Source organism: Ciona intestinalis, chromosome 14 (assembly GCF_000224145.3).
Source record: "Ciona intestinalis chromosome 14, KH, whole genome shotgun sequence".
Classification (NCBI taxonomy): Eukaryota; Metazoa; Chordata; class Ascidiacea; order Phlebobranchia; family Cionidae; genus Ciona; species Ciona intestinalis.
In genome coordinates this window covers 3,309,380-3,332,207 of record NC_020179.2, presented here as the reverse complement: position 1 = coordinate 3,332,207, position 22,828 = coordinate 3,309,380, and the positions used below count along the sequence as shown (strand labels likewise).

Below are 22,828 nucleotides of genomic sequence, written 5' to 3'. Positions count from 1 at the left end.
TTAGACCGCCCATTAGTGACCACTGGGTTGGAGCAATTACCGTTAAGTGCCTTGCCCAAGCACTTATATGCCCACAAGCCACAATAGTGGCGGCATCGAACCTCAAACCCATATCCTCTGGTCTAAAAACCACTGTTGTCACCACTTTTCCATGATGCCGGATATATTTCCATTTGTATTTAGAAATATCTATAACAATTTCAATTATACTGACAAAATGACATGTTATTTGAAGGTGAATCGAAATCCCGTGGTAGTTCAAAAGAGAGGAGCTCCCTGGATTCATCATCACGACATCAAAGTCTCACGAAAATGAACGAAAAACGCAGCAGTTCCACTCCGAAGTCTGTTCCTGAACGAGGTGATTATTTATGCTTGTTGAAAAACAAAAAGTTTTGTCACCTATTCAAACTTATGTGTTAACTATGCAAATAAATTGCATGGCATATTCAATTATTCATACATTCTATACCTGTTGACATTCGAAATTTTCCTGCTAGAACAAACACATGTGTCACTAGAGAACTTATCTGCAGACATAGACATTCCTATTTATACAGTTTCAAGTATAGTTTCCACTAACAAATATCCAAGTAACTATCTTTCTATCTTTTAGATACAAAACGTAGGAAACTGGACGCCAACCATGCAAAGGTTAGTAAAAACAACAAAATTGAAATATCGGCTGCTAGAGCTTAAGAAGGTTACATATCCTGCTTCTTCTTGCCTCTGTGGGAATCATGTTAGTTGCTTTGTTTCGGTATTTGAAGAAAATATAAATATCAAGTTCAAAAAAAAGTAAAAAAGTCAATGTTGCCAAACTTGGAAAGTGCTGTCTTTGAGATGCAAGCTGCAGTGTTTCCTTATGCTGAGAGATATGTATTGGATTTGTATCTAAACAATGAAAGTGAAATGAATTGTGCAACACTGCCACGAGAGAAACCATGGAATAAAGATTTTTATTTTTTTATGTTTTTTGGTAAATTATAATGATTGCATTGTTATTATAATAAGATTTACAAAATAACAGCTGTATTTATGTCCTTTATTTTTTTATTTTCTCAACCTTTTTTTGCTATGTAAAATGAAAGTAGAATTCCATTGCAGAAAGGCACAATAGTAACTCAATCAAACAATGGTTTGTAAGAAATCATATTTAATATATTGCATGTATAACATATAGTTACCTCAACAATTTCTGCTATGTTACCTGAAATATACTTAGGGATTTTATTCACTTTTGTTCTGCTGGGGTACCGTACACTAACTATGTTTAATTTAAAAATGGAAGAAAGCGAACGTTAAAACTGGACTCTTCAAAAACCTTTTAAGCGGTGAACAATTGTAACAGAAGAAACAATTGAAAAAAATGACATTACAATTGAAAATTGAAAAAAACCAAAAAAACTAATGCTTGTCGTACGTTTATCCCTGCATTCTGGTTGGAAAACGCTGTTTTACCTTGGAAGAAACAAAGACTTTTATTTTGTAATATGTAGCATCACTTCAATCAAATTTACCATTTATTCTTTTTGATCACCAAGATCTTCAGGAATATGAGTTAAATGAAACTTTCTCAAGTGTGGAAGTGCAGACACAGTGGCTTAATATGATATTAATCTTTTCCTTTCATTCACTTACATCTTCTATCCATCCGCACAGGAGCAAAGGATTGAAAGCAAAGAAAAACCTGACAAGGTGTGTAACTGGTAACCATGACTGTGTTACTGTGCTGCGATATATGTTGTTGTAAACTGTACCACTTGGAAAGTATTTTTGTCTTCCTAAATTTTTATTTTGTATTTAAAAAGTAAATGTGTAGATGTATATAGGAATAAATTACCTTTTTTTTCATGATATCCTACGGGAAAAAATGCAGTAGGTATAATAGTGTTGTTTTATACACCTTGTTACCACATGCAACTTTGTGGGTGCTTATTTTTTTGAGTCCTTTTTATAAATAAATGATCTGCAGCCTTCTATTTAGCTGGTAATGAAACATATATAACTTTATTTTTTTAAATTATTTTTTCAGGCGAAAACAGTGGAGAGAGAGGAAGGTGAGGTGAATGGTGTCAATGATGATCCGGAGCCGAAAAGATCCCGAAAGAGCAAAGATCGGAAGCGGGAGCTAGTGACGAGTCCTTCAGCTGGAGATCACGTTAAAAGACATAAAACTGAAAGTGGTAAGTTCATTTTTTATCACAAAACATATTTGTTTGTTTATCTCTTTAAAAGAGAAGATCACGTTATTTAAAGAACGAAGAAACGAGAATCAACAGCAAAACAACAGTCGTTAAAACACGAGTAAAAAGTGTGGGAAAGTGTCAGTTAAAAAGCAAAAGCGTGGCTGTTGCAGTGTTGCACTCAAATTCCACATGCCCACTGTCAATGGGCATATTTCTATTTTTGGTGATGAATCACTTATTGTGTTATGACCTGCATGTTTGCATTCTTAAAACCCATACTTACTCAAACTTAAAACACCTTACATTTTTAGTGGACAGGAGAAGCAAGGAAAAAGAAAAAGTCCGAAAACATGAAAGCTCCAAAATAAAAAGGGTAATTATTGAGACAACGATTTTTTAAATAAGCATAACCTTATTTTATGTCAGGAATCTGTTGGAGATGGAAAAAAGGAAAGATCAAGTAAAGAGGTTAGTAAAACTTGGTAGTTTTTTTGTTTAAAATTAAGGTTATCTATATAAGTAGAATTATCACAGGTCTAAAAGTAAAAACGTTTCATGAAACATTAAAGTAGGGGCTGAAAGTTAAATTAACTCAATGAATACAGGCAGTTTATACTATCATAGATTACTATTATTGTAGAAAAAGGACACATACTGTTATGGAAATATTTCATACAATTCCATGTTCAATAGGTTGGCAGCAGAAAGAAGTGACAAAAGTCTGAAACCTTGAAATTTCATCTTGTATTCGAAACTTTCTTTGTAAATATTATCACACTTGTAACGATTTATGAAACTTTTGAAAACTGGAAAACTTTACAAACTTCATTTTAAATCAACCACTACTGCCAGGCACTTAGCTGAATTAAAATAAATTCTGCTTTCAATTTTACGCTATTGTTTATTGAATGTTAGGTCTAAATGACAGTCAGAGCATGAACAAGTTTAATTAGTTTTGCAGGAAAGTAACATGATACCTTGCATGATAAATCTAGGCAGGCATCGGATGTTTACATCAAGGAGGAAGAATTTTAGTACCTAAAACCTTCCATACAGTTGCTGCCGCTGCCAAAATATATTATCAAAATTGAATTAGATTTATTCATTTAATAGGTACTAGCTTTGTAAAGTCAGACAGTCTGACTGTGTAAAAATGGTGAGCATAGTATTAAAAGGATAGGTAGAATATTGGTTTAGTTTTAAGTAGTAAACTGTTATAAATATTACATCATTGGGATGTATCATTAACATGCAAACATGTCTTAAGACAGTGTTGTACTTATTATGATCAAAAATAATGTAGATCTATACACAGTACTTAAGGTATTGTATGATAGTAATAATAATACTTGTTTGCAATGAACAACTCAAATTCAAATGGTCACTGCATTGATTTTAATGATGTGAAAGCTGCTTATGAGATTATAAAACCATTTATCCACCAAACCCCGTTAATGCAATGCCCCGTAATCAGCGAACTAGCAGGTTGCAACATCTTTTTAAAAGCCGAGAATTTCCAGAAAACCGGATCATTTAAAATACGTGGAGCAACCAATGCTTTGTCACATGTTTCTAAAAAGGATGATGTAAAATGTGTTGTCACTCACAGCAGTGGAAACCATGGGCAAGCAATTGCATATATGGCTCAATCAATGGGTATCCCGGCTTATATAATTATGCCCTCTGCATCATTAGAGTGTAAGAAAGATGCAATTCGTTCATGCGGCGGAATTATTGTTGAGAGCAAACCCCAACTAGAGCATGTGATGAAAATAGCAGATCAGCTGATAATGGAGAAGGGGGGAATTTTTATTTCTGGGCAAACTCCACATGTAATAGGTGGGCAAGGTACAGTTGCAATTGAAATGCTTGAACAAAATCCTAATTTAGATGCAATTGTTGCTCCTGTTGGAACCGGGGGGTTAATAAGTGGGTTAGCTACAGCTGCCAAAGCAATAAAACCATCTATTAAAATTTATGCGGTTCAACCAGATATGGTAAATCCTTGTTATCTGTCAAAAGTGAATGGTAAACTGACTGAAGTGATTGACACAGAGGCTACAATCGCTGATGGTTTAAGAACAAATATAGGAGAAAATACATGGCCTATTATACGTGACTTGGTTGATGATGTGATCACAGTTTCAGAAGAAGAAATAAAGCAAGCTACTGTGTTAGTGTGGGAAAGAGCAAAACTGGTTATTGAAACATCATCAGGGGTTGGGGTTGCTGCTGTAATTGGAAAGAAATTGTTATCAGCTAAAGGATTTGACAACAGTGTTAAAAACATTGGACTTGTAATTAGTGGTGGTAATGTTGATGTAAGAGATATAGCCAATTTAATTAACAAAGAATAAATTACCATATGTTTTTAGCTGACAGAACGAAAATTACTTATACGAATAATAGTCTGTCATATTTTAATGTTTACACAGACGCAATATAAACACTTGTGTATCCAGAATTAATTGCAAACGAGTGTTGATATAAGCATTTTAATCTCTACCATTTACCAGTGTTCAGCTATTGTTTTGAGATTATGTTTAGGATAACCGTTTATTTACCAGTATTTTGTTTTTTTTATAGGAGAGATTAATAGCACTCGATTTGTTACAATGCAATAATTGTAGATTTACCTTCTTTATAAATTTGTCATTTTAAAATTCAAGGTTTTTTAAATGCAAAGCAATTAGTCAATGTATAAGTTTTAATGAAGTGAAAACTGCTTTTGATGTCATAAAAAAAACCTTTATTCATTGAACCCTCTTGATTACAATCTCACTTCTGATAACCTAAACTTATTAAAACTAAAAAACTTTGTTAGATGTTATTTTGAATCAACAGCCACTGCCAGTAACTTAGCTTAATAAAAAATGTTTTCAAATTTCTACTGTTGTTCCTTAGTTGTTTGGTGTAACACTTTAAATGGTAGTTGGAACAGAAGCAAACAAACATTATTTTGCAGGAAATTATTACAATATCCTGTTTGACAGCTGTTTGAACAAAATTTTAATACTCTATGCTGCCCTCTAAGCAAACAGAGAAGACATTTGCAGCAAGAAGTTAGAATCTTGGACTGGATTTAAAATTTAGAACCTTCTATGCAATTGCTGCTGTTACCAAAATACCTTTTATTTACAAAATTAATTCAGATTTAGGTTTTAGTGGGAACTGGCAGTAAAGTCTTGTCATACAATACTGTTTAAAAACTGTTAACAAGATAAGCAGAATATTGGCCTATTTGTAGGTAACCGAACTATTCCATTACTGTATTGTACAAACATGCTCTGAAAACATTTGTATTTATATGATCCATTAGATAAAGATCTATATATAGTAGCTACATAAGGTGTTGTACAGAAGTAGTGATTATTTGCAATGAACAACTCAAATTCAAAGTTTACAACAAACAATAGTCACTGTATTGATTTTAATGATGTAAAAGCTGCTTATGAAATTATAAAACCATTTATCCACCAAACCCCCTTAATGCAATGCTCAGCAATCAGCGAACTAGCAGGTTGCAACGTCTTTCTGAAAACAGAGAATTTCCAGAAAACTGGATCATTTAAAATACGTGGAGCAACCAATGCTTTATCTCATTCTGTGAAAGAAGATGCTATCCAATGTGTTATAACTAGAAGCAGTGGAAACCATGGGCAAGCAATTGCATATGTGGCTAAATCAATGGGTATCCCAGCTTATATAATTATGTCCAACACAGCATTAAAATGTAAGAAAGATGCAATTCGTTCCTACGGCGGAATTATTGTTGAAGGAAAACCTCAATTGGAGCATAGAAAGAAAATAACAGAGCATTTGTTGAAGGAAAAAGGTGGAATTTTTATTCATTCTGGGCAAAATCCACATGTAATAGCGGGGCAAGGTACACTGGCAATGGAAATGCTTGAACAAAATCCTAATCTAGATGCAATTGTTGCCCCTGTTGGAGGTGGGGGTTTAATAAGTGGGGTAGCTATAGCTGCCAAAGCATTAAAACCATATATTAAAATTTATGCTGTTGAACCTGAAAATGCAAATGGTTGCTATCTGTCAAAATTAAGTGGTAAACTGGAGTATGTGGTTGGCACAGAGGCTACAATTGCTGATGGTGTAAGAGCAAATATAGGAGAATCCACATGGCCAATTATACAGGATTTAATTGATGATGTGATCACAGTTTCAGAAGAAGAAATAAAGCAAGCTACTGTATTGGTATGGGAAAGAGCAAAATTGGTTATTGAACCAACGGCAGGGGTTGGGGTTGCTGCTGTAGTTGGAAAGAAATTGTTATCAGCTAAAGGATTTGACAACAGTGTTAAGAACATTGGACTTGTTCTTAGTGGTGGTAATGTTGATGCAAGAGATATAGCCAAATTAATTGCCAATGCTTAGATTATGTGTGTAAACCATTATTACCGTGTGTCAAGCTAACATAACCACAATAATTTATGCTAACAACAGCCTCTCATAGAGATATATTTACATGGGTGTATTTATAATTAATTGCTAACCAAGTGTTGATGTGTGCATTTTAATCAATAGTACTCTCATTTATTTGCACGGCTTCGGACATCGAGGCAGCAAGAGGGGTTGTCGTTCACCAGTAAAAAAGAACGCTAATATATTGCATAAAAGGCACGCGCACGACATTTCTCTACCTCTCTTTCCTCGCATCTTTTTAATTACCTCTCTCCCCCCCTCTTACTTTTTTCTACCGCAGGGGCCGTGTGAGTAAAGTATGAAAGAACTCACGGTAAGTTTTTAACCTTTGACAGTTTACATTAGAGAAAATATTTTCCTTTATTACAACCGAACAATTACGCCGTCGCATATACATCTACAATTACATTATGGAACAATTATACGAAACTCTGAAACTGAAACGACATCAAACTTAATCGCCGAAACCTCGGCATTTAAAGCTTATGCTGCCAATGGCATAAAGACAAAATACACATGTTTCTGAATTACTGAAACCCCACAAACCATAGATTCGTATTAGAATTAAAACCACGCCATGCTTAACGATATTTCCGTTTTGGTATCGTTACTATCTATGCTGCGCCGGATCGCTTTAGTCTGTCGTCCTCCGCTGTGTTTAGATATTAAATTTATTTTTAGCAGTATCCATTCACCGTTTAAGGCTTCTGACTTTAGCTATTTGCAGCGAAGATTAGATTAGTCCTCATTCCTGTCAAAATAAATAATTGTATTACATTTGCCGTTCTAATCAGTATGCCTCTCCAGCATTCTAGGTTAAAATATGGCGTCAAAAGTGAAAACAATTAGTCATTGTATTAATTTTAATGATGTGAAAGCTGCTTATGAAATTATAAAACCATTTATTCATCGAACACCCTTGATACAATGCTCAGCAATCAGCAAACTAGCAGGTTGCAACATCTTTCTGAAAACCGAGAATTTCCAGAAAACCGGATCATTTAAAATACGTGGAGCAACCAATGCTTTGTCACACGTTGCTAAGAAAGATTCTGTAAAATGTGTTGTCACTCACAGCAGTGGAAACCATGGGCAAGCAGTGGCTAAAGCTGCCTATTCATTTGGTATCCCAGCGTATATTGTCATGCCAACCACATCACCACAGTGTAAGAAAGATGCAGTTAAGTCATATGGTGGGATTGTAATAGAGTGTAAACCTACAGAGCATGACAGAGTTAAAATGGCAGAAACAGTGCTGGCAGAAAAAGGCGGCACTTTTATCCATGCAAGTCAAACTCCACAGGTAATGGCTGGGCAAGGTACACTGGCAATGGAAATGCTAGAACAAAATCCTGATTTAGATGCAATTGTTGCCCCTGTTGGAGGGGGTGGTATGATTAGTGGTATTGCTGTTGCTGCCAAAGCATTGAAACCATCTATTAAAGTTTACGCTGCTGAACCAGAAGAAGCGAATGATTGTTATCTTTCAAAAATTAACGGTTATCGAACACCATTAAAGAAAACACCTGTAACAATTGCAGATGGTGTGAAAGTTACTATAGGAGAAAATGCATGGCCAATTATACGTGACTTGGTTGATGATGTGATCACAGTTTCAGAAGAAGAAATAAAGCAAGCTACTGTATTAGTGTGGGAAAGAGCAAAATTGGTTATTGAACCAACATCAGGGGTTGGGGTTGCTGCTGTAATTGGAAAGAAATTATTATCAGCTAAAGGATTTGACAACAGTGTTAAGAACATTGGACTTGTACTTTGTGGTGGTAATGTTGATCTTTGCTCCATTGCAAAGTTATTAGGTGCATGAAAACAAGTGCTCAAATTTTCTATAAGTGCTGTAGGTGTTGTAAATGATCTATGCAGATTTACATTTCACAGATGAAGTATTTTATCCCTAATTATGTGTTGTAAAGTTCAGTAATATATATGTATAGGATTGTTGCAACAGAGTGAATTGCGTGGCAATGTATGGTGCTAATTTCTATTGATGCTGTATTTATTTTTATTATGTGACTCATGAAATATTGCAATACTTTATTTTAGAACGAAATAATGTCGTCATCTTTATGATTCAGCTGCTGTATAATAATAATTGATCTTTTTATTGTATTTAATACATCTGTAATTTTAATATTATATATTTTAATTAAAAATAATACGGGTAAATCATATTTTGTAACTAGTAACTGGTGATTATAAATAGACAAAAACTTACATCAGTAATTGTAAATAGACGGGTCTGCAATATGATTCAGTGTTGTAACCGTATACCCTGTCACGGGAAGTTTACTAAACAACAAATACGCCACAATGTAACTGCTACGCAAACTCTAGATTTTCCAAAGTGCGTCACGTGTCGCGTCACGCGCGCTCACAATCACATGACTTTCTATAATGACGTCACAAAGATTTAAGATAAGTTGCCTGTAACAGCGGCCTACGCTCTGTTGGTTATCTGTATAGACGGATATAAGGCAAGTTCTTTGTGTAGCGCTACGTTACCATTTCCAAACTGGTATTTTGTCTTTTATATTTATTTGGATCGTGCAGAGCTTTGTGTTGTTACCGCTGGCGACTGTTGTTGTTTAATTTCTACTTAATAACTAAACCTATGCTATACGTATAATTAATTACGCAGATTTATATATACCGTACATAAGTAAGTCGTTTAAACTACAAAATGTCTCTTTACCCATCACTCGAAGATATGAAAGTGGATCAAGCCATAAAGGTAAGTTATAATTATCGTTATACCGTACTTAAGTTTGGATACTGTGGTGCCTAATTTCCAAGTAAAACGTATCAATTTCTGTAGCTTTAATGAACGCACTGTTGTGTATACAAACCTTTTGGTGACACAGGCATAGGTTAAATGCTTACAGATAACTTTTGTATTTAACTATATTGTTAACAGTACAGTTTTGTTAGGCTCAAACTCAACAGCTTGATGACCATGCATTGGCAAGGCATCTACAACACCAAGAAGCAGTAGCTGCTACACAACAACAACAGCAACAACAAGCTCAAAGTAAGGCTGTCTCTGCTTAATGTGATGATATGTATTAAACTCAAAATTAGAAATACAAAACAGACAAAAATCAACTGCAGAATTTTTTGTAATATATATATAATATATTTGACCTATATGGCGTTGTCAATCTCTTGTTTTAATAGAATCCTAAAGTTTCCCTGAATTTCTACTTTCTTGGTAGAAACGTGTGTATTTTCTTTAGATTTCTATGCAATTAAAAAAAAAGTCTTATAGCCTACACCTATTTTAAGGTAACTACATTGTGATTATTTACTCCTACATATTAGCACACATTTTTTCTAATTTAAGCCTTTATCTTTTTAGTTGGTGTCCCACCACCTGGTACAACTGTTGTCAAAAGTTTATACCCTTCCCTGGATGAATACATGGGACTTGATCTTAAATCAAATGAGGTGCGGCAAAACCTGCAGGTGGTTCCTGTACCTGCCTATGGTGCACCAGCTCTAGTTCAAAATCGACCATCTCAACTTGCAGGTGAAATTAAGTACACGTCTGGCATTGTGGCAAACTAAACTTAGAGGTAATGGGTTCAAAAGTTATACATAAAAACAAAAAAATCCCACCGAAAAAATAACCAATAAAGATGACTGTTTTAATGACTGTTATTTTGTTGCTTGTTCTCCTTTTTTAGTCTAATCTTTTATATTTTTGTTTAACTTTAACAGACATTCTTTAACAAACTGTTTCATTTCCCATACGACCCATAGTCATTATTTTTATTGATGATATTTTTTTAATATAGGCATGGTAGCCCCTGTAAGCCAGCAAGGTATGGTGGGCATGCAACGCTCGGAAATTAGGCAAGGAATCCGTCATATTATTCTATGTAAAGATGCTAAAGGAAAGATTGGTCTTCGTATCAAATCTGTTGACAAGGTGAACTTTAAATGCCTAATTATCTAATATAAAAAATAGTGAAAGTGATTTTCTATGGCCTACATTTACATATTCAAAGTTACATACGTGGTAACTCCTAAGCAAGCATGAGGTGTATAAAATAGAACATCCTTGTTATATGGTCTGTTGTTTTTGGCTATGCAAAGATAAACAAGTTACATTTATTCATATTCCTTTATATTTGGTAGTACTAGTTACAGAATTTTTACAATAAAATTATTTTAATTTAACATTAAAGTTATATTATATAGCCTATATTAATTTTTTTTTTTCTAATTTTAGGGCATTTTCATTGCATTTGTAAGCAAAAACTCGCCTGCCTCCATGGCTGGCTTGAGGTTTGGAGACCAAGTGTTACAGATTGACAATGAAATCGTGGCCGGCTACAGCACTGATAAAGTAATGAAGGTTTTAAAGAAGGCCAGCCCACAAAGGATCGAACTTGCCATCCGAGACAGGTAATTTAAAGCCATTGTTACTGCTATATCTGAGGGTAATAATACAGTCTGTACCACATAGACAAGAGTTCAAGGATAATGTGCCAATGCTGTCCTACGTCCCAGGTCTGCCCCTTCACTGTCTGTGTCAAATCCCCTTCCCCTTATAGAATATAAGTGTTACTTTGTAAGGGGCGCTACCATACAATACGTTACCTTGGGTGAAATAATGAAATTGGTCACTACTTAATTACGTAAAAGGACCTGGATTAAACTTAGTGTATCCCTACCCTCTATTAAATATTTACTTTGTGTATAAATTATTCATGTATATTTCAGGCCTTTTGAAAGAACTGTTACACTCCACAAAGACAGCAATGGGCATGTTGGATTCATATTCAAAGATTGCAAAATCACTTCACTTGTTAAGGATTCATCTGCTGCTAGAAATGGTCTTCTTATTGACCATCATCTGTGTGAAGTGAACGGCCAATGTGTAATTGGATTAAAGGTATTGTTACTTACAAGCTACATTATTATGCAACTGTACAATGAGAAGGCTACTAAGCTTAGGTGTGGTAAGCTTACTTACCGCAAGTTATTTGAGTTGTAGGAATTGTTCCCTAATATGTACGCAATATCATACAGTGACAAACAAACATTATATATATATATATATACTGCTGTAAATTTGAATCTGTTAAATTCGCACCAGTTATTTTTTATTACTGGTAAACTAAAACAGCATTTCACACCAAATGAATTCAAATTCTAGAGTTTGAGACTGCCTTAACCAATTGGTACAGACGTACAGTCTTATTTATTCATATTTTTGTTAGAAGCTATTGCCAATTTCCTAGAAATCATGCATATCCGATACTAATTATTTGTTCAACACAGGATACTGATATCAAAGATGTAATGGCAACTGGTGGTCCAACTGTAACTGTCACTGTCATGCCTTCATTCATTTATAATCACATCGTCAAAAAGTAAGTTTTTGCCTATCTTTTTATGAAAAAAAGATTATTGTTATATGAAAATAAAGTCATGTTTTTAGAAGTATATACGGAAGTATACACCTTACTGAAAAATTCAATAAAAAGCCCTGTGGGTAAAGCTATAAATAAGTCTATTCATAATCATTTCACACTGATGTTTCTATAGCTAGCCTGACAACAAAATGTCAGTTTTGAGTTGTAAGAATTACCTTTCATGGTTTGTACAACAATAAGTTAATATCCCCAGCTTTAGGGGTTTATAAGTTAATTCCAAGCGCTATCGACTTTCATATAGATTCTTACATGATATGTTATGATTTATTATTTATTTTATACATAGCTTAAAAACTTTAAAACAGACTTGATTAGTATATATTTATATACCATATTAGCTCGAAATTTCCATGTTTTATTTATATTTTTTATTTTTAGTATGGGCAGCTCTGTGTTGAAGCACCAGGATCACTCTATTCCTGATGTTTAAGCAATTCTGACTATCTTCATGCTGCTTGGTACTCTCAGTTTTAGCTTGTAGCTGTGTTATTGTATACACCTGCAATCAAGAAGCTCCAATATGTACTGAACAATCTTCATTATTTCTCTATTTCGTTTTGTAAATGCACTTAGTAAGACAGCAAATGTGCTAAACAAGATTATCGGAGTTTGGCAATTTTTCTTTTTCCTTTCCTGTACATTTTGCAATACTGACTCTACTTAAAACAATCTCTGTATATATTTATACTTGACAATATAAGAAACCTGTATTCTACTCTATTTTTATTTCCCAATATTACTGGATAGAATGATCACTACAAATATGCAGTTGGTCCAAAAACAATTTTTTCGTTTCGAAGTGCAGGACCAAGAATCCTTGTGTACAGAATAAAAATAAATAACAACTATGTCACAAAAACAGTTGTCTTTCTCCATGTTTACTACATATTTATGCTTAAACCTATAAATGATCAGAAACAGAAAAAAGGGTATGAAGCGAGTTATCATTTGTGGAAAAAGTTAAGCTAAGTTATTCCACAATAGTTAGGATGAGTGCACAGATATTGCGTTCATTAATTACATTGTTTTAATAGTGCGCGAAGTGTTAGCATGTTGTTCAGCTATATGGTGGTATTTAACAGCAATGAGGCAGCAAATCTTTTATATATTTTGCTTCAGAACTACTGACGGGGTCTGGATTCTGGACCAAAATACATCTATAAATAAAAAAACAACAACACTTTTTATAAATTAAACATGAATGTTTATGCACTTTCTGTTTGGTAGGCCAAAAAATAATTACCAATTTAAAATTTATCATATAATCAACATAGAAAAGTGAATGCAGCGATTGTTTGTATTATATTTCTATGTTATACCGCGATTTCGCTGTTAACCTGAATTGCGCTTGTCAATCAAAGTGGGTAAGATCTTACCGAGCAATATGTAAGCAAAAATAATTATGAGTCTCACGACTAGCTTCTGTTTCAGTCTGCTCCTTGTCTTGGCACTGGTGAATTTTTTTAGGCGAAAATCGTTGGAGGTTTTATAGTTAGAGGCCAGCAGCTGTAGGCGGGTAGGGACTTAAGGTCAGTTGGTAGTTGACTGGACTGGTTGTTACGTTTGGCGGTTCGCGGTTACCTGGTTAGCAGATAACGTAAAGGAGCATTCTTCACCAGCACCTTTTTTGTTTAGAGCTGTACCTTCAGTATCAGCCTGTAGGGTAGTTTGTATAACCCACCTAACGCTAATTCTGATTATAAATGCGTAAATTAACACCCTGAGCAAAGTCGGCGATTGCTAGCTTTCACAAAAATGTGGCACAACCCATTTCCCCAATGGTCAGGCCCTGGGGGACAAATGCCGCCCCAGCAAACAGGTGCGGATGTCGATTGGGCAGCTTTGGCGCAAGCATGGATGCAAAATAATGCAGAAAGGCCTCCACAACCCCCTGAGTTAATGAATCAGCCACAGCAGCCGCCTATGCCCCAACAAAATTGGAATAATCAAATGTGGAATAATAACAACTGGAATAGTCCTCAGTTTCAACAACCTCAAAACTGGCAAGGTCCTCCACAAAACTTCCACTCTCATCCTCCTCCTGAGCAAGATCATCCTCCCCCGCCTCCTCCCGATCACACTGAGTTTTTAAAAAGAGAACGAAATGATTTGAACCGTGATAATATTAATAACAGCCCATATATATTACATGAAGATATGGAAGAGGCCCGGTCGCCAGCTGTGAATCATTTTCCGGATCATAGGAGTTTTAATCATCCAAGAATGAACACACCCCCAGTTGTTATGACTCCTCCACACCACAATAATGATTCCTGGCATCCTCAACCACAGAAACCTCCGGCTATGCTGCCATGGAATAATAGTCAATGGGTTGGGCCTTCAAGGGGTGGGGAACCTACTCAAAATATGATGCAGGCCTCTTTTCAGGCCATGGATATGGCAAAGAAAAAAGCTTTGCCTGCATGGATTCGCGAGGGTCTAGAGAAAATGGAGCAAGAAAAACTTAAAAAGGAAAACCAATTGAGACAAGAAAATGAAGAGTTTCAAAATAAAACGTCGGAAAATCCTAACAAGAGTAAGTTTGAATCTGCAAGTGAAGAATCTGATGCTGAACTTCCGGAAGCTCCTGCATCCGAGCCTAGTGATGCAGAAGGAGAAAAGGAAGAAGAAACTCCTCCGCAACCTCTAACTGAGGAAGAGTTAATGCTTAAAGTCCGGAGGATGCTGACGGAGATTCTGCTTGGAGTAACAAATGAAGAGATTAAAGATATCGCAAATGAGGTGCATACTTCTGCTAGTAGAAAAGAGGCAAAAAAAGCAATCTCTCGCCGGTTGTCTTCTGCAAATCAGCTAGGGATCATTTCCGGGTATGGATCTGATGATGAAGAGTCAGAAGAGGAAACAAAGTCATCAGATAACTCGGATTCTGAAGAGAGTGAGCAGGAAGAAGTTCTAGAGGGAAAAATTCAGCAAAAAATTAAAAATTTTAATAAAAACCAATTTGAACGAATAAAAAGATTGGAGGAAGAAGAATTTCGAAAGAAAAATGCGTCTGTTATTGCAAAGGCTATCATTAACGATGTGAATAGTGATAGTGAAGATGAAACATTGAAGCAAAATATTGAGGTTAATGGGAAAAATTTGGATTCTCCAATTGATAGTTCTATTATCAAAGATGGCAGAGCTACAGTTAAAGTTCAAAATGAAGCCCAAAAACTAGGAAGTAATGATAATGATCAGTATGAAGTTGCTGGTGAGCAGAAACGAGCATACTCCAGTGAGGAATTACAAGAAAAAACTAAATCCAGGAAAAAATTAAAAGATCGAAAAAAATCTAGGTCAAGATCAAGATCGAAAGAAAAGTTGAAGTCAAAACATGAAAAAAAATCCAAAGATAGAAGACACTCACGGTCTAATTCATGTGATCGGAGAAGTTCGAAACACCAAAGACGGTCACGATCACGATCACGTGAATATGGAAGTTCGCATAAAAAGACGAGTTCAAGGTATCGTAGGTCAAGATCACGGGAAAGGCATCGTTCTCGTGAAAGATCTCATTCACGTGATAGATATTCCTCACGAAAACGATCACGATCCCGTGACCGCCATCGGGGAAGATCTCATGAAAAAACCAGGACTCCTTACAGGAAAAGATCATATTCAAAAGAAAGAGTTGAAAAGTCGAGCAAAAAACAAAAATTGTCAAAACGCGCAAAAAAAAATTCTTCAGGGAGTGACTCAGAGAAAATAAAAACAACTATTAAAACTCCTAGTAAAAAAGCTTCTAAGACTAAGAAGAAACGAAAATCAAGTAAGAAGAACAAAAAGAAGAAGTCCTCCAAGAAAGAAGACACAAGCTCCTCATCTTCTACTCCTTCTTCATCATCAGATTTCTCCAGCGATTGAAAGAGAATGTTTGCCAAATGCGGAACAAAAAATCTATTGTTAAAAATGTATTTTAATAAGTCCATTTTTGTCTCATAGGCTTTATTATAAAGTTGTTTAATTATGTGCTATTGCTATATCAAAAGCACATTTTTGTTACAAAATGCATGCGCCAGCATTTTACTTCCAACTAATTACGTAACATGTTCTAAGAAAAAATTGGCTACTGTACCAGGTATTCTATATATATTAATTTTTTGCAACAGGTAAAAAGTCACTGCTGCTCATACATACAACACAAAATAGTTTTGAAAAAAAATCCCATTTTGTTATTTGCCACCTCGTTCCTGTTTATTTTTCTGGTTAATTTTTGATGACAAATTCACTTACTGCTGTGTATATATTCCATTGCGTTATGGAGCTGTTTGACATAGATACAACAGAGTGTATGCAAAATTTCACAACAAATTCGCAACCGTAAAAATTTGGGTTCAAAATTTTGCTCATTCTGTAATATCTTTTAGCACTGAAGGGTAAGTGAAAAATTGTGCGACATTTTTACTGATCGTTTTCGCTTTTGTATTTTGTGGCGTTAGCTCAATTTTGCTTCTGTCTCGAAAAATGGAAGAGGTTGATCAAATCATTATTGGTTCGTTACTTAACATTGGATGGTAAGCAAGCCTTGGAATCTTTAAAACCTTTCAGGTTCTCTATATACTAAGTCCACTGACTGTTTGTTTTCCACAGTGAATTTGCTGAAGGATTGGAAAGTTTGAAACAGTTCACTACAGACAATGTAGTGGAAGGGACAGTGAAATGTCTTCGAATCATAAACCCTGATTATAAGATGTCGCATATTTTTCCACCAGGTAATCATTTCAGTTTGAATTTAAATTAGAAATATTGACGAAAATATGTATATTATGCTTATGCATCTGTTTTTGACGCCAATTGGCAATTGTATTACAAGCTTAAAAGAGATCTTCCCCAAACAGGAAAACCCTGATGATGTCTTGCTATATGGCAGACGGAACGTTGGCCCTTTATAACAAAAAAAAACCAACAATAGCCAGTAGCCACATGATCTCTTTCATACTCTTTTATACATAGTACACTTAGCAGCAACAAAGTATATTTAAAAAAAGATATATATATACAGTAGCGCAGCCAGAAATAAAAATAAGAGGGGGGGTTTTAATCAAAAAAATTTCAAAAATATTTTTTTTTAGACACTCTAACCCCCCCGGCTGCGCCACTGTATATATATATATATATAGGCTATATATTTTTGAATGCATTTTTTAATTTGTTTATATATATATATATATAAACTTCTTTAGGGATGTCGGCTCGATTTCGAGTTGGTACTTCTATCGCCAATGCATGTAAGGAAGCAGGTTACCGTGGCGATGTCGGATACCAGACCTTTCTGTACTCAGCTGAGCGAGATGTGCGACAGATATTTATGTTCCTCGTCGAAAAACTTCCAAGAAAGGAAGGAGTTAAGGAAGATATAGGTCTGCATGCATAGGAATGAATGTAAATTATTTATCCTTGCTTGGTGGGGCAACCACAGGCGATATAGTACGGGTTCTATTTGACCTTTTTACACATTGTGCTTGTGGGTTATTGGTATGTAAAGTGATAATTTATTTTGAAAGAATTTGTTCATTTTTTGTAATGTAAAGCTGACAATTTAGACAACCCATTAGTGACCACTGGGTTTGTGCAATGGCTACTAATTGTCTTGCCCAAGGACACATACGCCCACAATGGTAGCAGGTAGCAGCATCAAGCCTAAAACAACTCAGAATAAAAGCAAGTGCGCTAACCACTTAGCCGTGGTACCAAATAAAGATTAGAAAATAAATTAGATTTTTAACATTGGGATTTTTTATGCAGAATCTGCGAGTGTTCTGCAAAGAAGGATTGGCCAAGTTCTACGTGAGAAATGTGCTGTCTTGTGGATGCCGTTTTACTGCCACACCTCACCAAAGAAAATCCCGTTTCGAACTCAACCAATAAATATTTCTAAGTATTCACAGGGATATAAAAATAGCAAGAGTCAAGGTAAGAAACCTAGGTTTTATTGAAATTAAAACCACACTCATAGAGTTACTAAAAAATAATAACACTCACGTACTACAAAGTGTGGTATTAATTTCTGTGCACTTTGAGTATACTATAATCTTGATGGCGGTTTCTCGGGTAAAAAATCACAAGTAAAAAATACCCAGGTAAAAAATACAGAGGTAAAAAAATTCAAAGGTAAAATTATCTAATTCTACATAATAAGTATGATGCTGTCATGTTCAAATTGTTAAAACAGATGAGACTACATATGATTTCGTTCACCGGCAAATAAAGAATCGCGACCAGCTAACTCCTTCATTACTTGAACTTAACTCAAAACAAACTGTTTCTGTTACATCTCTGGATAAAGTAAGTACAAATATGTTAATGTCTAAAAACCTATCTGGCCTGAATGAAAGTAACTTATTTATCATCGCTTGGTGGGCAACGACAGTCCTAAACTTGTGTGTTCTGTTTCATACACCACATGCCGATTACAAGTTACTACATACATAATTTTTTGGGGGATTTTTTTGGTCTTTTTGTGTGGCTTACGATTTGTACAACCCGTTAGTAACCACTGGGTTGGAGGAATTGCTGTTCTGTGTCTTGCCCAAGGACACATACACCCACAATGGTAGCAAAAACCAACTTTGAACCCGTAACCTCTAGGTTAAAGGCAGGTACGCCAACCAATCGTGCCACGGTGCCAGACCTACAAAGCTGTTTATTTCTTTTGTCCAACATTTTTAGCGACAGTTATGTTGCAATTAATTTATAACATCATGTATATTTAAAGGCATCAGGGCAGGACTCCAAACGACGTAAAGTTCAAAAAGAAGCATTTCAATGGAAACACAAATCAATGATAACAGGTGAAGTATCTTTGAAAACATTCTTATCTTTTTTATTACTAGCACTTTTTACTGACCTTTACTGACCAAATAGCCTATTCTGTTACTTTTAGGCATACATAGGCCAACAATAAAATCGATAACCACAAACTTACATATGTGGAAACTCAGAAGTAGGCACGAGGTGTATAAAACATAACACCCGCCCTATCACACAAGGATAAATAAGCAGTCATTTATTGATATAAAATATACACTATAAATGATATTGATATAAAATATACACTATAAATGATGCTAAATATTCTTATAGACTTGAATCTATCTTTGTATAATTTTTAGATAAAATTCCCCTTGATTCAAGTTTTGATGACGTCATTCAAGCAGTGACCGGGAACTCAGGAAATATAAAGCAATCTAGATTTGCTCACGCTAAAAGTTTACAGTTCACAACAGTACGTTCTTATTAGTTTTTGAATTTTTGGTAAAATTTATATCGCTTAGTTTCAATACAAACATGATGCGATGACGTTTTCAAACCGATGACGTTTTCAAACGTTTGGTTTAAAAACTAAAATCATCTTCAGTATTGTCATCTAAAATTGTTTATATCGTTTGTGTAACGGTTTTAAATTGATAAAATTTACCAAAAATAGTATTATTTGTGTAAATTTGATAAGAATTGTAATTTTAAAAGTTTTGCATGTTATACACATATAATTATTGTTGTTTACTAATAGTTTGTTTTCTTAATAGGAAGAGCAAAAATCATTTCGTTTGAGGCCAACAGTGCCACAAAAACCAAGTCATTTGATTAAACATGAAAATAAAAAGGTATTTTTATTGTGTATGTTGTAAAGGTAAATTTATTGTGTTACGTTAAAATTGAAAATTAGATTGAAAATTAAAAGTGAAAATTAAAACTTGAAATAAATTTTAAAGCCGACTTGACATTATTTTATCTTATGGTGTATGCTGTAAAGTAAAAATTACTGTGTCAAATTAAAATTCAAAATTGAAATACTTTGTAAAATTAAAAACCGTTTTGACATTGTAAATTTAAATGAGTTAATCATGGACATAGTGCATTTTGTAAAGAAAACTAACTTTGTCCAGAAAAATTATCAAAGTTTATAAAATTTTATTTTGGAAAAAATTCATTGCAGAAAGATGATGCAGAAACTGATAATCAGGAATCATCAGAAGATGGTGTGGATGGGAGTTCTGCTGGAGGGGGGGAAGATGCTGTGATCCCAGAAGAGCCGGAGGAAGTGAAGTTTAAACGAGAAGAGGAAGAAATAAAAGTAAAGATCCTGGATGCGGATGCAGGGGAAGAGAAATATAAGGAAGAGCTGAAGATGGTGGAGTTATCAATTAAACAAGTAAGCAGGATGTGTTTGTGAATCTTGTCTAGCATTCATGTGGGGAAGATGAGATAATCTTTCACCAGAGCTACATAATCTTTACATAAACAAAAAAGTTTTAATTTTTGACAATTTAACAAAATTAAAATGACGGTCTCCCTCTCACTATAAATAGTGCATACCGGCTTGTTCCGTATATGTGAACGCCATACAGAGCATGAGCATCTATCCTTGTCCGAGCTGCCAAGGAAAGATATCCCATCCATTTAACTAAGTTCCTTGCTCACCTATTGGGAAGTAATATGCTTTTAACGTGTGATGGGGCCCATGCATTAGCGCTCTGGGTGTAATGATAATGGGCTCTGGCCTAAATCTCAGGTCCTATTTATAAATGTTGAGCATAAATTAAATATCATAAGAAAAAATTAAAAAAACTTTAATTTTTAGTTGATGATAAAAACAGAAGAGTTAGAAACAAACAATGAGGAAGAAGTAAAGAATGTAAAACTGAAAGAAAAAACTTTAAAACTTTTGCCAAATGCTGAGGAAAATATGGAAAAACTGAAAGTAAGTGTTTTTGTTGGGTTAATGGGCAAAATCTTAGTGTTGGGGTAATGAGTCAAATCTGGCCTCACCCACATAGAACAGAATTGTTTATTATTTCATAAAAGCACTAAGCAGATTTGTTAGGACATGTTTTAAAATTAAACCATCCAAATATAGAATCATCATTTAATTCTAATTTGTGTAAACAGATACTGAAACCACATTTGATGTTGTGTTATAGCATTAAAAGGCATTTACCTAAGACTTTAAAAGGCATTAGTGGAATGTTTTTTTTTCTTGTTTATAAAGCATTATTTAAACAACATTTGCCGCAGAGTTTGGTTGATGCAAGTTCAAAGAGGTTGGTTGAACTTGGGAGACTTTGGGAGGAGAAGAGAGTTCCTCTTATTGAAGATATAAGAAGACTGAAGCAATCTAAGACAGAATCCGAGGTAATTCTCACTCATTATGTGTTAACTTGTAAGCAGGTATGATGTGTGTGAAACAGAACACCTGTGTTATAATGACTGTCGTTTTTCAAGTAAGCGAGGATAAAGCAAGTTATATTCATTCATGCAGTTTGATGCTGAGCGTAAAGTGGAAGAAATACGAATGTTACGAACTCGAATGAAAGATGTGGCTGAAGAAACCAAACTAAAAGACCAACTTACTAAACAACTGGTAACATACTATTTGCATATATAATACATAATATACAGATTATTATATGTATATACATAATGATATTTACAACAATATAAATTTTAATTGCAGTTTTTGCTTTGTACAATCAAAGCTGTGTTTTTTAATTTAAGATTTTTGGTTTTCGATTTACTGCTTTTGTTGTGGTTTAACTAGCTTTAAAAATCGGTTAGTTTTGAAACTTAATCTTTTATTCCCATTTTCAGAAAGCAGAACTCGAATCTGTAAAGCGTGATATATCAAGGCAGTCGTACACGCGCCGTATCTTAGAGATTGTAGCAAGTATACATAAGCAAAAGCAAGAGATACAGAGAGTTATTCAGGATGTGAAACAAGTGCAGAAAACAATGAATCGACTGAAGGGAAGAGCGGAAAGAACGTTTTCTGCAGCCGACGAAGTTATTTTTAAGGTTTGGGCGAATTTTTGTATTGGTATGTGGTATTTTATTATTCCTCAATAGTGGCAAAGTGGTTAGCGTGTTTAACCCAGTGAATTGGGTTCAAGCTTTGATGTTGCTATCATTGTGGGCCTTTGTTTTTGTCCTTTTGGCAAGACACTTAATTTAAAACCCTAATGATGTCTCGCTGTATGGCAGATGAAGTGTTTGTTTTTTCAGATAACAAAACAAATAGTTGTCAGAAGATCTCTTTTTAAGTTTGTTATTGGTAATATTTTTGTAATACGTTGCTCCAGGATGCAAAGCATGATGAGGGGTCTAAACAAGCATATAAATATCTGGTGTCGCTCCATGATAATTGTGCTACGTTACTAAAAACTGTGGAAGAAACTGGGCTGATCATGAGAGAGATAAGAGATTTTGAAGGACAGGTAGTTATTTCATAATTTTTGTGATACAGGTACCTTGAAAAGTAGTTTAGTTGTGCAATCAAATGGTTAATGTATGTTGTTATACTACATACCACATATTACCTAAGAGAGCATTGAAAAATATATTGTTTTGTACAGTTAAGGCTTGTTCTAAATTTTGTAATTTGTAGATTTTCCTAAATATTTATGGAGGCTAAATATTCCCTTTTGATTTTCAGATTGATATTGAAACTGGTAAAAATGCAGAGGAAAATCTGGAGAAAATTCTCAAAGATTATAAAGAAATTAAGAAAGAGAACACAGAAATGATTAAGAGATTAAAACAGAAGTAGTAAACTAAGTTGCATTATAAGTATCATAACATATGAATAAATTCTTAATGTGCCATATATATAATCTTCAATTTAAAACATGATTAGTGTAATTTATACTTGATTGGCTGCTATATTTACCAAATATATGACCTTTTATTTGACCCCTCCTATGATGTGCAATATTAATGTAAATAAAAGTTTTTCACGTT

At 34.5% G+C, this 22,828-nt stretch overlaps 3 protein-coding genes and 2 pseudogenes across 5 annotated transcripts in view; all 5 read left to right on the top strand.

The window, feature by feature from the left end:
* The window catches only part of LOC100177358 (THO complex subunit 2-like), a 17,552-nt gene extending 14,471 nt beyond the window's left edge, over positions 1-3,081 (top strand). Inside the window, exons 33-39 of the mRNA XM_002128545.3 lie at positions 236-361; positions 617-654; positions 1,663-1,698; positions 2,036-2,186; positions 2,501-2,562; positions 2,616-2,657; positions 2,883-3,081. Coding sequence (XP_002128581.1) covers positions 236-361; positions 617-654; positions 1,663-1,698; positions 2,036-2,186; positions 2,501-2,562; positions 2,616-2,657; positions 2,883-2,903 — 476 coding nt within the window. The 3' untranslated portion in view covers positions 2,904-3,081. The remainder of the gene's footprint in view (positions 1-235; positions 362-616; positions 655-1,662; positions 1,699-2,035; positions 2,187-2,500; positions 2,563-2,615; positions 2,658-2,882) is intronic.
* LOC100182029 (syntenin-1) overlaps positions 1-16,533 on the top strand; it is a 19,602-nt gene extending 3,069 nt beyond the window's left edge. The window contains exons 3-10 of one of the 3 annotated variants that reach the window (XM_002128297.4): positions 9,289-9,381; positions 9,579-9,678; positions 10,006-10,176; positions 10,445-10,578; positions 10,882-11,057; positions 11,376-11,547; positions 11,937-12,028; positions 12,470-12,950. In XM_002128297.4, coding sequence (XP_002128333.1) covers positions 9,331-9,381; positions 9,579-9,678; positions 10,006-10,176; positions 10,445-10,578; positions 10,882-11,057; positions 11,376-11,547; positions 11,937-12,028; positions 12,470-12,521 — 948 coding nt within the window. In that variant the 5' untranslated portion in view covers positions 9,289-9,330 and the 3' untranslated portion in view covers positions 12,522-12,950. Of the gene's footprint in view, positions 1-7,439; positions 9,382-9,578; positions 9,679-10,005; positions 10,177-10,444; positions 10,579-10,881; positions 11,058-11,375; positions 11,548-11,936; positions 12,029-12,469; positions 12,951-13,726 lie in introns of those variants that run through there. The other 2 variants (XM_026837517.1, XM_026837518.1) reach the window with 2 other exon arrangements.
* Positions 3,163-4,640, top strand: LOC100178129 (annotated as a pseudogene).
* Positions 5,290-7,406, top strand: LOC100180503 (annotated as a pseudogene).
* LOC100184397 (coiled-coil domain-containing protein 22 homolog) lies at positions 16,438-22,828 on the top strand. The gene is made up of 15 exons (XM_026837520.1): positions 16,438-16,608; positions 16,685-16,806; positions 17,278-17,454; positions 17,840-18,007; positions 18,267-18,379; positions 18,810-18,885; positions 19,207-19,319; positions 19,621-19,698; positions 20,031-20,246; positions 20,676-20,795; positions 21,110-21,226; positions 21,354-21,455; positions 21,683-21,886; positions 22,171-22,305; positions 22,524-22,828. Exons 1-15 carry the CDS (start codon positions 16,559-16,561, stop codon positions 22,635-22,637), a joined length of 1,905 nt encoding a protein of 634 aa, XP_026693321.1. The 5' UTR covers positions 16,438-16,558; the 3' UTR covers positions 22,638-22,828.